Here is a 13,233-nt window from a genome sequence, read left to right on the forward strand (position 1 = left end):
CACTGGTAGCTTCAAAAATTTATTGCGATGCATTAGTCTATGAGCCTTCTAAAATCAAATTTTGGCCTCAATTTATTTATTGTCTCAATAGTGAGGAATTACTTGTGAATTTCTTCAAATTAATGTCTTTTAAGCAAGGGATTTTTACCAATTTTGATAAAATGGCCAAAAGGTGATTATTAGACGCTCATATTCCAAAGATCGCTCTTGAAAATGATCGGATCCTACCTTACCTTGTGCACTACCCCTTCGGATGGTACAAAATGTAAACGTGCAAGTCTCATTGGATTATATATCCGAAACACAGGGCGGTTTATTCCTAGTACGGGATCCCCTAAATGGCATTCCCTTCTATGGTTTATGCATGATGCCAGTTTATTAAAGCGAGTAAATGTGCAATACACAAATGAAACGTGACCTAAAGGAACCCTTTATACGCCAGGGTAGGCCTAAAATGATATGACATTATCATCCTACAAATGCAACATATCAGAATCTTTGGATGTGCAATAGCCTATCTAAGAAGATGGGTTCTATAAAGAGGATCATGCCAGATCTCTTATTCCTAACGTTTGTGAATGCAAAAGACAAGGAGACAAAGAAACATTAGTTCAACACATAATCACGTAACACGTTGGGCAATTAAAAGCAAAAAGATAAATAAGGAAAGAGGGGTGGGATCCCTCCCCTCGTGCCTAGTGTTCCTAGCCGGGTAGGTCGACTTATCCTAGGCACTTCTAACATGGATGCATGAGGTTTGGTTCACTAATGCATCTAGACAGGCTTTGGCTCCCAAACCTTCAGACCTAAAGGCGAAGGGTCATCACTCCCAGGGCCTTTGGTCGGTGGCTCGAGTGATCCCTTAGGTAGCGCTATGGGCGCAGGGCACACCATCCGCCTACTCAAGGCAATCGATCCTAATCCTACAGGGAGATGTGGGATGGCGCCCACGAAAAAGAAAAATAGGGATAAAATAATGCATGCACGTATGCTAGTGCTCGTTTGGAAGGGAGGGATCGAGAACCAACGCGAGGTTCTAAGGTGATGTCCCCCACCCAAATGCAATGCAAAGCGCGAGATAAGACAAGTAAAACATACATCCAAACAACCAAATCATACATACGTGAGTGAGGAGGTAGTTTGATATGCGCGCGAGGCAAAAAGTCCTAAAAAAGAAAAATGCAACCCTAATATCCAAATGCTATGCATAAAAAGGGTAGAAAACGGAAAAGAATGGCTAGATCAAATGCTCGGACCCACTTAGGAAGTCCCCAGTGGAGTCGCCAATCTGTCGCGCCCCACTTTTTGATGGTGTGAAGGTAGTGTGTGAGATATGTATGTGAACGTGTGTGAAAGTGAAAATAGAAGGCCGTGGGATTGTGAAATGCGACGGTTTGGCCAAATAAAGTTCAAAAAGGGTTTTTTGGATGAAAAAATGGAGTCGCCACTTGGTATAAAGTTAGGGTGTACCAAGTCACCCAAAAATGATTTTTTGTTTTTGAACGAAAAAGTAAACAAACCCTTTTAAAGAACTTTTAGGTCTACGTAACCAAAAAAGGGGATCGGGGGTCACATTTGATAAGGAAGAAGGCAAAGGCAAGGCCTAAGGCACTCCCTTACCCTAGCCAAAGCTAGTTGCGTGACTTAGCCCCACTTTTCCTAATTCTTCTACCCAAAATATGTGTTGCATGTTGGACGTGACTAATGGATATATAAAAAAAAGAAAGAAAAATGTAATTCTAAATCTAAAATGTCTCTTATGAGGCTTTTTGGTCCCAACCACATGAGTTGTGGTAGCCAATAAGAAAAGCCCTCATGGAGGTCATGGTTAGTGCAAATGAGGACTCAAATATGAGTGTAAGTGTGCAAATGTAAGAAAAATGCAAGTGTGCGAATGTAAGAAAAGTGCAAGTGTGCCAATTGAGAAAATAAAGGTGTTTGTGTGCAAATGGATAAAAATATGATAGTAGATACATATAAGTGCAATTGGGTGCAATTTGTGAGGTAGAAAATAAATGATAAAAGAAGAAAAATATGCAAACATGGCATGTGGATTGAGAAAAATATAAGTAGTGAAAGAATGTGGATAAAGAAAGTGAGAAAAGTGATATGATAAAAATGAGAATGTATGAACCTGGAGGAATGCATCAAGTCGGGTACGGGAATGACTCCTAACTTTACGACTTTGATTTTTCCTTTGATTAGAAGGGAGAACTAGCGTGCTAAGGCTATTTTGTAGCCACACTCGCTCGTTTCCCTTATCGAAAGGGGACTCTCAAGCAAATGTACCCTATAACTAGTATGAGAATGCGAAAACCTAAAATGAGGGAAAAGGGTTGGAGGAGCATGCAAAATGCTAAAAAACCAAGAAAAATGCATGAAATGTAGTGAAACATGCAAGTATGTACTAACAAGAGGGACTAATATGCCCAAAGCAAAGCAAGGGATAACTTGGGCTAAAACCACCAAAGCAAGGGATTAATGCACCAATTTAATTACCAATTAATTACATGGAATAAAAATAACACGAAATTGAAGCACTTAAAACACCCAAATAGACTAAGCAACCTATACTCAAAGGTTTAAAGCAGACAAAGACCTAATTGAAAGAATTAGTCAATCATTCGAGTCCAATCGAAACATTTAAGAACTCAAAGGTCCACAAGTAAAGGACAAGATCAAATAATAGTTCAAATTGCAATCAACTTAGGACTTAATTGCAAGAGATTGGAATGTAATTGGGTCTTTGTAGCATTGCTGCAAAATCACAGAGATCAAATTGATTAGTTTTCCCAATCTTCCGGGTCATAGTGGCATAAGGGGAAACTTGAGGGGTTAAAGTGTAATTTTTAGAAGTTATTTTCATGCAAAAACCATGCAATTACGTAGAAGGCCTTCTGCAATTCTGGTTTCCTTTCCTATATGATATGCTGTGTTTCATTATTAACCAAATGCATCACCAAAAAAAAAAAACTTTGAACCGAAATAAACCTCAAGATGCAATTCCAACCATTACCAAATTCAATACCACACTTTTATTGTAAGATTATGGCAGAAAATCTGAGTTGATGACTGCCAAAAATGAAAGAAATAACGGCAGAAGAAAGAAACAACTCTTATTGAACTAGCATAAGAAAACTGCAAGTGAGCGAAATGAAAACAAAACAGCGTCTTTTCGTGATACACTCGGGAAACTGGAATCAGATAGGATGAAACAATCATAAATCAAGTGATAAACATCAATGCCAACAAAGGTAACCGAATAAAGCCTTCTGCTACAACAACAAATTTGGCAGCTAAGGAGGTTTTTTGCAATGTTTTTCAGATGCAGCCTTATGGCTTATCAAAACACCATCAAAATGACTTAAACCTCTGCAGTGGCTTCCAACCAAATTCCCCAGATAAAAAATCTAAAAATCCCTACCATAATCTTGCAATAAAAAACAAACAAAAGACTCAACACACATAGAAAACATCTCTCCAAACTCTCGGATGGAATTAAATTGATCTCTTTTATCCAAGCGATAGAAATGGACGGACAGTGGCAAAACCATAAGTTTACTAAACTAAAACAAACCTGATGGGAGTCAAATCATTTACATGTAAAACCATGAGCCAAGTGTTAAATTCTTTGGGAAAAATCCCATACAAAGCCGCGGGGAAACTTTTTTTTTGAGCAACAAATGCCTTCTGCAAGCTTCGATGAAGCAGCAATTATGCAAAGCTCCAAACAAATCTAGTGAACCCATCCCCTCAAAAACTCCTTAACACTGAATACTTCAAATGAAACCAAAGTTATTGATTATGGACACAAATTTCAGCAGACCAGAACTAATGGCCAAATAGAGACAAACAACGTAACACTGAACGCACAATGAGAGAAAAAAAAATTGAGCAAAGGAGGAATTCCTTAGACCCCCAGATTCGTTCATCAGTTTCACAGCTAATGACCTTTCCAAACACAGCTCTAATATTAGATGCTATTCATGGCATTCCAATCAAAGTAGAGAACAAAACAAGCCTTTCAAACGAGCCACAGATTCAGTAAACAAAAGGAAAAAGGAGACTAATATGCCCAAGCTGCTGCAACAAGTCGAAAGATTTAATCTTGTTGCAGCAGAAAACTCGATCTAAGGATTCTAGCAGGCGGCCTATGAACCAGAACAAGAGGTCACACTCACACGGGAAACATCACATTCAGCCATCAAGACACTGAACAAACTCATGATTCTCATAGACTCGTCATTTATCAATAGAAACTATTGGTAAGAAAGGGCAAAAGAAAGCCTTACGGTACCGTTTCTGATGAAGCTTTCGGCAACAATGGTGGCGGCGGGTTCCTTTTCCGTGGTTGCCACCAGTTCCAACTCTCTTTTTGGTGGCTTCTCCTTCTCTAAACCTAACTGTCTGCAACTCCCTCTCCTCCTAGCTCTCTCGGTTGCACCTTGCCAGCCGTCCCTCCATGCTCTGCTGCTGTCCTCTTCACTCTCCGATTTTTCTCGCCCTAGCCGTCCCTCTTTTCTAGTTTCCTCACTCAACTAGCCGTCCCAAACCTCTTTGTTTCTTTTTTTCTCCCTCCTAAAAACCCAGCCGTCACTCTCTTTCTTGCTCTTCTTGCCCGTAGCCTTTTTCTCTCCTTCTCTCCCTCTACCGTCGCCTCCTGATTTTCTCCCCCCTTGGCTGCGATTTCTTCTCAGCTTTTTATAACAAGTCAGCAACCCTAAAACCCTCCATTCAATGGCTACAAATCAATCTCCTCTCCAGCCCTCTCCCTTGGCCATCCGATCTCCTAGACAAAACCCATGAAAATGATATATGTATTCTTATGCAGCATGCATGTGCGGTTTTTTTTTTATAAATAATAAAAAGAAATGAAACTTATTTTATGAATAATTTTCTCCTTTTGACAAATTTTAGGCTAAAACGTCTTACAATAAAAATAAAGATAAATGGCCAAGAGGGCAAAACCAATACGAAATAAAAACTAAAAATAAAATAATAGATAATAATAATCTAAAATGCTAAAAGTGCCTCAAAAACAAGAAATAGATAATAGTTATTACTAAAACAAAAATAAAATAAAATAAAAAAAAGAAATAAATAAGTTGAAAAATTTGGTGTCTACATCTGCAAACAGCCGCGGATGAGATCCGCTGCAAGACCTTCCCAATGTTCTTGAAGGGGAAGGCTCGGCTCTGGTTCCAAGGTCTGGCACCAGGGTCTATCCGGAGTTTCCGTGAACTGGCCAGACAGTTCGTAGCCCAGTTCGTTTCCTCGAAAACTTACTCGAAGAATGCGACCCACCTAATAGCTATCAGGCAGAGGCCTGACGAGTCCCTGAGGAATTTCATGACCCGTTTCAACGCGGAGAGTCTACAAGTCAGGGACAAAGACGAAAAGGTGGTCATGGTTGCCTTCGTGAATGGGCTCAGGGTAGAGGAACTCTTCTACAAGCTGGCCGAGAAGCCACCTAAAAATCTGGAGGAGCTCTTGACCAGGGCGCACGCGGCCGCTAATGTGGAGGAGGCAGGCCGTCTGAAGAAAGAGTCAGATCAGGAGCTCGGAGATCGGAAGGGACGGGGAAACCCCCTCGAGAGCAAGGATGTTCCGGCCAAGAAAAACGTCTTTGACCGGCTCTCGAGGGAGAAAGCCCCTGCTCCTCCACCACTCCCGGAGAAAGGCTACACCCATTTGACTCGGACTAGGGCCCAGATCCTAGCTGTCATGGAGGCGGAAGGCCTGGGAGGTCGGCCGCCCAAGATGGGGACGCTTCGGAACAAGAGGAACCAGGACCGGTACTGTGCCTTCCACCGCGACGTCGGACACGACACGGAGGGGTGTTGGGCCCTGCGGAAGGAGATTGAAAATCTGATCCAGAAAGGGTTCCTGGGGCGATTCGTGCGACAAGTTTGCTCCGGACAGGAGCCCGGGCACACCTACCGCGGAGATCGGGGCGAAGGCCGGTCGCGACTGTCCTGAGCGGCGTGACGTGCGTCGGGGCCGCTCCCCCGACCAGGACACCCAGAACCTGGTTGGAGTGATAAACACCATCGCCGGGGAACCCACCGGGGTAGACAGTCACACAGCTCGGAAGAGCAGGCGACCTCTCCCCCCGAGGGGGATGACTCCCTGAAACGGCTGCGCATGGACGAGGAGATCACTTTCGGACCAAGAGATGCAGTTCCCCTAGCGTCCGGAAACCATGAGGCCATCGTGATAGACATTGTCACCAACAACTACCGGGTGAAGAAGGTATACGTCGACCAAGGCAGTGCGGTTGACATCATGTTCTATCGGGTGTTCAAGGGGCTCGGCTTGGAGGACGGGCAGCTGACCCCAGTTCGGACACCACTGATGGATTTCACCGGACCCCCTATCAACCCGGAGGGAATGATCACCCTGATGGTCACGGTAGGGCAGGCCCCCAAATACCGGACCATCCCTGTCAACTTCGTCATGGTCAAGCAACAATCCCCGTACAACGTGTTCCTGAGTCGGCCAGCCTTGAACGCTCTCTGAGCTATCCTCTCGACGCTCCACCTCAGCGTCAGATTCCCCACTCCAGGAGGAATAGCCGAGGTACGCGGTGATCCAGAGGTGGCCCGAGCCTGCTACTTGGCCATGTTTCAAGGACGGGAGAAGGTGGTCGCCCTGACGACCTGCCTGGAGCCCTGCATTCCAGGGGAGGAAGCCCGGCAGCTGGGCACCCAGGACGAGATAGAAGAATTCCCCTTGAGGGAGGACCGGCCCGACCAGGTGATCCGCATCGGCTCGTTGCTACCCCCTGAGGAGAAGGAGGGTTTGAAGGCCCTGTTAAGGGAATACTCCCAGGTCTTCGCATGGTCGATTGAGGACGTGCCTGGGATTCCGACCGACCTGGCCGTCCACCACCTCAACGTGGACCCTCGCTTCAAGCCGGTGAAAGAAAAGAAGAGGAGTTTCGCCCCAAAAAGGAATGCGGTGATCAAGAAAGAGGTCGGGAAACTGCTGGAGTCTAAGATCATCCTGGAGGTCTACTACCCGACCTGGTTGGCCAACCCGGTATTGGTTAAGAAGGAGGACCAGACCTGGAGGATTTGCGTGAATTTCACGGATCTCAACAAAGCCTGCCCAAAGGACTGCTTTCCTCTGCCGAGAATCGACAGGTTAGTAGATTCTACTGTGGGATTTGATGTCTTGTATTTTCTGGATGCCTTCAAGGGGTACCACCAGATAGAGATGGCTGAGGAGGACCGGGAAAAGACCTCCTTCATCACCGAGGAGGGAACCTACTGTTACCGGACTATGCCGTTTGGCCTGAAGAACGCGGGAGCCACCTACCAGCGTCTGGTCAACAGACTATTCCAGGATCAGATCGGCAGGAGCATGGAAGTCTACGTGGATGACATGATCGTCAAGAGCCGAGCTGATCAGCAGCTCATCCTCGACCTGAGGGAGATCCTGGGCATCCTGCGGGAGAGCCGAATGCGACTGAATCCGAAGAAGTGTACTTTTGGGGTTAGGTCGGGGAGCTTCCTGGGATTCTTGGTGTCTCGAGACGGGATCCGGGCCAACCCGGATAAGCTCCACACTATCATGGACATGGCCCCCTCGAGGAGCGTGAAGGAGGTCCAGCGGCTCACAGAAAGGATGGCCGCCTTGAACAGATTCCTCTAGCGTTCTGCGGTCCGGGGACTGCCCTTCTTCCGGATCTTGAAAGCTCCCAAAGACTTCCAATGGACTGCTGAGTGCCAGAAAGTCGTCGCCGACCTGAAGGCCTACCTGGCTGAGCTGCCCACTCTGACCGCCCCGGAGCAGGGGGAGACCTTGTTCCTATACCTGTCCGCTTGCAATGGGGCCGTCAGCTCGGTCTTGGTGCGGGAGGACGAGGGGGCTCAGAGGCCGGTATACTACGTCAGCCGTGTTTTGCAAGGGCCGAAAACGCGGTACACACCGGGAGAGAAACTGGTCCTCGCCTTGGTACACGCGGCCCGTAAGCTCCGACCTTACTTCCAGGCTCACAGCATCGTTATCATGACGGATCAGCCCCTTCGGTAGATACTCACAAAGCCCGAGGTCTCGGGCAGAATGACCAAGTGGGCCGTTGAACTAGCCGAGCACGACATCGGCTACCAGCCTCGCACCGCTATCAAGGCTCAGGCCTTGGCGGACTTCCTCGCTGAGGGGGCTAGCTTGGCCATCACCGGGCAGAGCTCTCCGCCCAGGGAGTCGTGGTCGGGAGAGCCTTGGATCCTGTTCGTGGGTAGGGCCTCGAGTAAGGAAGGGAGCGGAGCTGGCCTGCTGCTCATTTCGTCGACCGGGGAGGAGCTGACCTTCGCTCTTCGATTTGACTTCCCCGCATCCAACAATGAAGCCGAGTACGAGGCCCTGCTTACAGGATTACGGATAGCCCACCAGATGGGTATAACCGCGATCAAAGTCCGGAGCGACTCCCAGCTCGTCGTCCTCCAAGTTCGCGGAGAATACGAATCCAAGGAGGAGGTCATGAAGAAATACCTGGCCAAGGTACGGGAGGCAATAGCCCCGTTTGATACTTTTGAAATCGAGCGGGTGCTGAGATCCCAGAACAGGCGCACGGGCGCCCTGTCAAAGCTGGCGTCCTCCTCATTTGCCTACCTGAGCAAGGAAGTCCTGGTAGAGGTGGTCAAACAAAAGAGTATTGATCACGTCCAAGTCTTGCCCATAGACAGCTAGGCCACCTGGATGACCCCCTTGATGAACTTCCTCAGCTCGGGTGTCCTGCCCGAGGACAAGGCGGAAGCTCGCCGACTCCAGCTCAAGGCTGCAAAGTACGCCTACGCTGGGGGGACTCTCGACCGGAGGTCGTATCTGTCCCCCTGGCTAAAGTGCGTGACTCCAGAAGAGGGCGACTACGTCCTTCGTGAAGTTCACGAGGGCTTATGTGCGGCCCATGTGGGGTCCCGGGTACTGGCCAAAAAGTGCCTCCTCCTGGGCTACTATTGGCCCTCGGTGTTCCAAGATGCCGCGGCCCTGGTACAGAAATGCCGAGCTTGCCAGGTGCATGCCCCACTGCGCCACCAACCAGCTAGGGAAATGATCCCCATCCACAGTCCCTGGACCTTCGCCCAGTGGGGGATAGACCTCTTGGGCCCTTTCCCCCGAGCCCCGGGAAGATATGAACACCAAGTCGTAGCCATTGACTACTTCACGAAATGGATGGAAGCGGAGCCTCTGGCCACTATCTCGGGGAGGGCGATTCAAAAATTCTTCTGGAGAAATATAGTCTGCCGCTTCGGGATTCCACATGTCTTGATATCCGACAACGGGCGCCAGTTCACCGAGAACCCCTTCAAGAGCTGGTGTGCCGAGCTCGGGATCAACCAGCACTTTACATCGGTCGGCCACCCACAGGCCAACGGCCAGGTGAAAAATGCTAACCGAACCATTTTGCAGGGCCTGAAAACCAGGTTGGAACTAGCCCAGTCCAACTGGTTGGACGAACTCCCAAGTGTCCTCTGGGCTTACCGCACTATGCCGAGGACGGCTACCCATGAGACTCCGTTCTCTCTGACATACGGTGTAGAGGCGGTGGTACCCTCGCCCCGAACACAGAACTTCGTTGCGTCATCCAACGAGGAAGAACTGAGATGCAACCTGGACATGTTGGAAGTCAAACGTGACGAGGCGGCGATACGGATGGCTAAGTACAAAAGCCAGCTCGCTCGCTATCACAACGAAAAGGTAAGGAACGTACAGTATCGACCGGAAGACCTCGTCTTACGGAGAAACTCGGTCAGCCGATCCCACAGCTCCAACAAGCTCAACCCAAACTGGGAAGGACCATACAAGGTCCTCGAAGCAAGCCGAGCTGGTTACTGCAAGCTCGCGAAGATGGATGGATCAGAGGTACCCCGCACTTGGCATTTCTCCAATCTACGACTGTTCGTAGCATAGGTTAGACTAGGGTGTTTGGCCGTCTGTCCTTTGAATCTAAATTTCAATTTTATCATTCAATAAATGTTCGACTTTCAGTTTTGAATTCATTATGATTGTTCGCCCTTTAAGTCCAACTTATGCACTAGCACACTCAGCGCTCCCACGCTCAATGTCCTAGTGGGGGGCTGGGGGGCATGAGTGGGTAATAGATCGGGTGCCTTCAAAGGTTTTGGGGATGCTCGATCCCAAGAGATCGGCACGGTTTGGAACCCTAGAACATGAGGGTTCAGCGTTCGACCTAGGAGGTCGGCGTGGATGCCTTCAAAGTGTGGTGCTCGACCCCAAGAGGCCGGCACGACTTGAAGCGGCAAAATGCACGCTCGACACAAGAGGTCGGCGCGGTTTCAAAGTTTAGACTGTACGCTCGACCCCAAGAGGTCGGCACGGAGGTCCGAAAGTTCGATGGAGCTCGACCCCCAGAGGTCGGCACGAGAGGATGCCTGACCTCAGGAGGTCGGCGCGTCTCGAGTCTTTGAAATCTGGAAACCTGACGCTCAGTCCCAAGAGGTCGGCGCGGCGTGGATTATTTTGGGGTTTGTCAGGATTCTGGGGTTCGACACTCGACCCAAGAGGTCGGTATGAACGCCTCCAAGGGCAGACGATCGGCCCAGGAGGTCGGCAAGGATAACCCTAAAGTTTGGTGCTCGGCACCAAGAGACCGGCCCGTCGCCCTGACGGGTCTATTTGGTGCTCGACCCGGGAGGTCGGCACCTGGTTTGATAGACTGATTGACTTTGATAATTTTATTGCCAGATTAACAAGAGTGTATATTCGGCGTTCGACCCAAGAGGTTGGCACATGGCTTTGGTTGCTAGAGTTGGGCGCAGGCGGGAATCGCAAGGAAATTCCCTTCGAGTTTTATATATGCATTCAAAGCCTATCTATTACAAAACTTCCAAGTCGCCTATATACTACAAAGCTTCCAAGGCGCCTATCTATAGCAAAGTTTCCAGGTCGCCTATCTATTACAAGGCCCACCTAGCTATGAAAGGAAAACAGCTCAGACCCTCTTCTTTGTGCTGGTCATCTACTTGGAGCAGAGGCTGAAGGTACACCTTAAGCATGTTGAGAGGCGTATGGTGAAAGCTATTCAGGGTAGCCGTAGGAGCCCTAGGGCAGGGGGCCTATCCATCTCGGATGAACCTTCAAGAGCATTCTCAACTGGAGCATGGTCACATCCTTATAAGAAGATGGAAAGGGTTTCTGGAGTGGTCGCGGCCCTAGGCCACCGGCTCCTTCCCGGGAGCTCTGCCGGAAGCTTCATCCTCCTCCTCCAGGGGAACCTCCGCCAGGTCGGCTCCCACATCACTCCTGCCCGCTAGCTCCTTCAGGGCATGCCCTTTGCAATACCCGTCAAAGAGCCAGTCTACCTTCTCCTCGGCTTTAGGGTTGTACTCTTTGAAAGCGGCCAAGTTGAAGCCAGGCAGGCCGAGCTCCCTGACCTTGTCCAGGGCTCGCGTGAAGTCGATCTGGAGGATGGGCTCGTTGAGGAGGGCGACGTCCTCGGCAAACTGTTCGGAGGAGATGAACTCCCGAACAGCCTTCTTCTGCTCCCGGCTGACGGTGCCGGAAAGCTTGATGGCGTGGTCTTCCTTCAGCTTGGTCATGCCGGCCTTCTCTTGGTCGAGCTCCGACCTAGCGGAGGCGAGCTGGACCTGGGCCGTTTCCAGCCCTTTCTCGGCCTTGCCCAGTTTGGCCTTAAGGGAGCCCACCTCCTTAAGGGCCTGGGTAAGCCTCTACTCTGTCTCCCGATTCTTCTTTTGCAGTTTATCCAAGTCGGGAGGCAGCTCGGAAAGGCAGGTCGCCAGGGCAGCACCGGTGGCGTTGGCCTGAGGAGGAAAGAAAGCAGGTCAGCGTGTTACACTATCTAACCAAAACACAGAGGCACAACTGACCCAATAGCTGGAAAACTTACTTGGGCCTGCGCGGTGTAATACGCGTCCAGGAGCTCGGAGGGGTTGGCCAGCTCCATCCACCTCCTGTCGCGGGAAAGGACCGAGCCCTCTATCAGCTCACGAGCCACCTCAGGAAATTGGGCTCGATCGTTGATGGAAAGCCTCCAAGACGGACAGAACTGGCGGGGGTCGTGCATCGTTGGGGCCTGGCCCGGCTTCAAGGGGGCTATGTGGCGGAAGTGCCACAAACTCGGGGGAGGCGACTCCCGGGCGTGCTCCTCAGCAGAGCCAATGCCCAGGTGGACTGGCCCTCCTGATGCCAGCGTGAAGGGAGGGGGCTGTGCTGGGACCAGCGCAAGCTTCTTCCCGGGCTGGGAGGGCTCGTCCACTCGACCGCTCTTTTGCCCGGCTGCCTTCTTCTTGTTGGCGGCCTTCTTGGAGGGGGAGGAAGTGTCCTGCGCTTCCTTCTGGGGGGCTTGGCCGCCCCCAGGGGTCGGAGCTGCCCCAGGGGCCTCTTTGGCTGCCTCTGGCTGAGGGGTGGGGGTAGCCTCCTCAGTGGACGCGCCTAGCAGCTTGGAAAGCCTCCTCATTGCGAAAAACATTGTTAGGTCAGCCAAGACAGGTCAGTAGGAGAATATATGACAGATATGCAAATGCAACGAGCTACAGAGACAGAGTCGGCGTTACAGGCGTCGAGGTCGACAGGGGAGGTCACCACCTCTCCAGGGGACCCGGACAGCGTCCCCATCAGCCCGGCCGCAGAGATCTGCCCGTTGGAGAACTTGGCGGCATTGAGATTCACCTTGGAGCTCACCAGCTGGCTGAGGGTCTCGAAATCCAAGTCCTCCGGATAGGGGTCGGCCTTGACCTCCCCAATCTTCCATACATTGGGGGGAAAATGTATGGACTTGACAAAGAAGAAGTCCTGCTTCCTGTCTTTCACGGAGGTAGGGACCCCGAAGAACAGATCCTGGGTGCCTTTCCCTCCCCTGACCTGCCTGGCACCACGGCGGGAGAAGTAGTACCACCCAGGGAGGGAGAGTTTAAGGATGAAGGCGGCCCGAAAGAGAGAGAGAGAGTAGGGGATGGAGCAGATCTGGCAGTAGATCAGGAACCCGAGGATGATCCTGATTGAATTGGGGTGAACTTGGGTGATTCTGAGCCTCCAGTAGTTCAGAATGTCGGTTAAGGCTGAAGGAATGGGGAGCCGGAGCCCTGCGATCAGTTGCTCCCTATAAATGGCCACAAAGCCAGGGGGAGGTCGGCAGGCTCGGGCACTGGGCCTGGCCGCCCTCGGTTCGAAGGCCGGAGGAATGGAAAAGGACTCAGCCAGCTCGGCCACCGCCTCGGGTGAGAGGGTGGCCTCCTGATGGTCGGGGTA

General features: G+C 50.2%; 3 protein-coding genes across 3 annotated transcripts; all 3 read left to right on the forward strand.

Moving 5' to 3' along the window:
- The first annotated feature begins 4,323 nt into the window (after window positions 1-4,323).
- LOC113714060 (uncharacterized) lies at window positions 4,324-5,979 on the forward strand. The gene is made up of 2 exons (XM_027237857.1): window positions 4,324-4,405; window positions 5,138-5,979. The coding sequence occupies exons 1-2, from the start codon at window positions 4,324-4,326 to the stop codon at window positions 5,977-5,979; spliced, it is 924 nt and encodes a 307-aa protein (XP_027093658.1).
- Window positions 5,980-6,144: 165 nt separating this feature from the next.
- Window positions 6,145-6,519, forward strand: LOC140015894 (uncharacterized). Its single transcript, XM_072068726.1, has one exon. It carries the CDS (start codon window positions 6,145-6,147, stop codon window positions 6,517-6,519), a length of 375 nt encoding a protein of 124 aa, XP_071924827.1.
- Window positions 6,520-8,067: 1,548 nt separating this feature from the next.
- Window positions 8,068-8,694, forward strand: LOC140015895 (uncharacterized). Its single transcript, XM_072068727.1, has one exon. It carries the CDS (start codon window positions 8,068-8,070, stop codon window positions 8,692-8,694), a length of 627 nt encoding a protein of 208 aa, XP_071924828.1.
- Window positions 8,695-13,233: the final 4,539 nt, after the last annotated feature.

Source organism: Coffea arabica, chromosome 10c (assembly GCF_036785885.1).
Source record: "Coffea arabica cultivar ET-39 chromosome 10c, Coffea Arabica ET-39 HiFi, whole genome shotgun sequence".
NCBI classification, from domain to species: Eukaryota; Viridiplantae; Streptophyta; class Magnoliopsida; order Gentianales; family Rubiaceae; genus Coffea; species Coffea arabica.

Bases quoted from the DNA above. Each gene is read 5' to 3' on its own strand.
- LOC113714060 (XM_027237857.1), top strand. From the start codon at position 4,324: ATGGTGGCGGCGGGTTCCTTTTCCGTGGTTGCCACCAGTTCCAACTCT. The intron at 4,406-5,137 runs GTCTGCAACTCC...ATCTGCAAACAG, and splicing joins CTCCTTCTCTAAACCTAACT to CCGCGGATGAGATCCGCTGC.
- LOC140015894 (XM_072068726.1), top strand. From the start codon at position 6,145: ATGGACGAGGAGATCACTTTCGGACCAAGAGATGCAGTTCCCCTAGCG.
- LOC140015895 (XM_072068727.1), top strand. From the start codon at position 8,068: ATGACCAAGTGGGCCGTTGAACTAGCCGAGCACGACATCGGCTACCAG.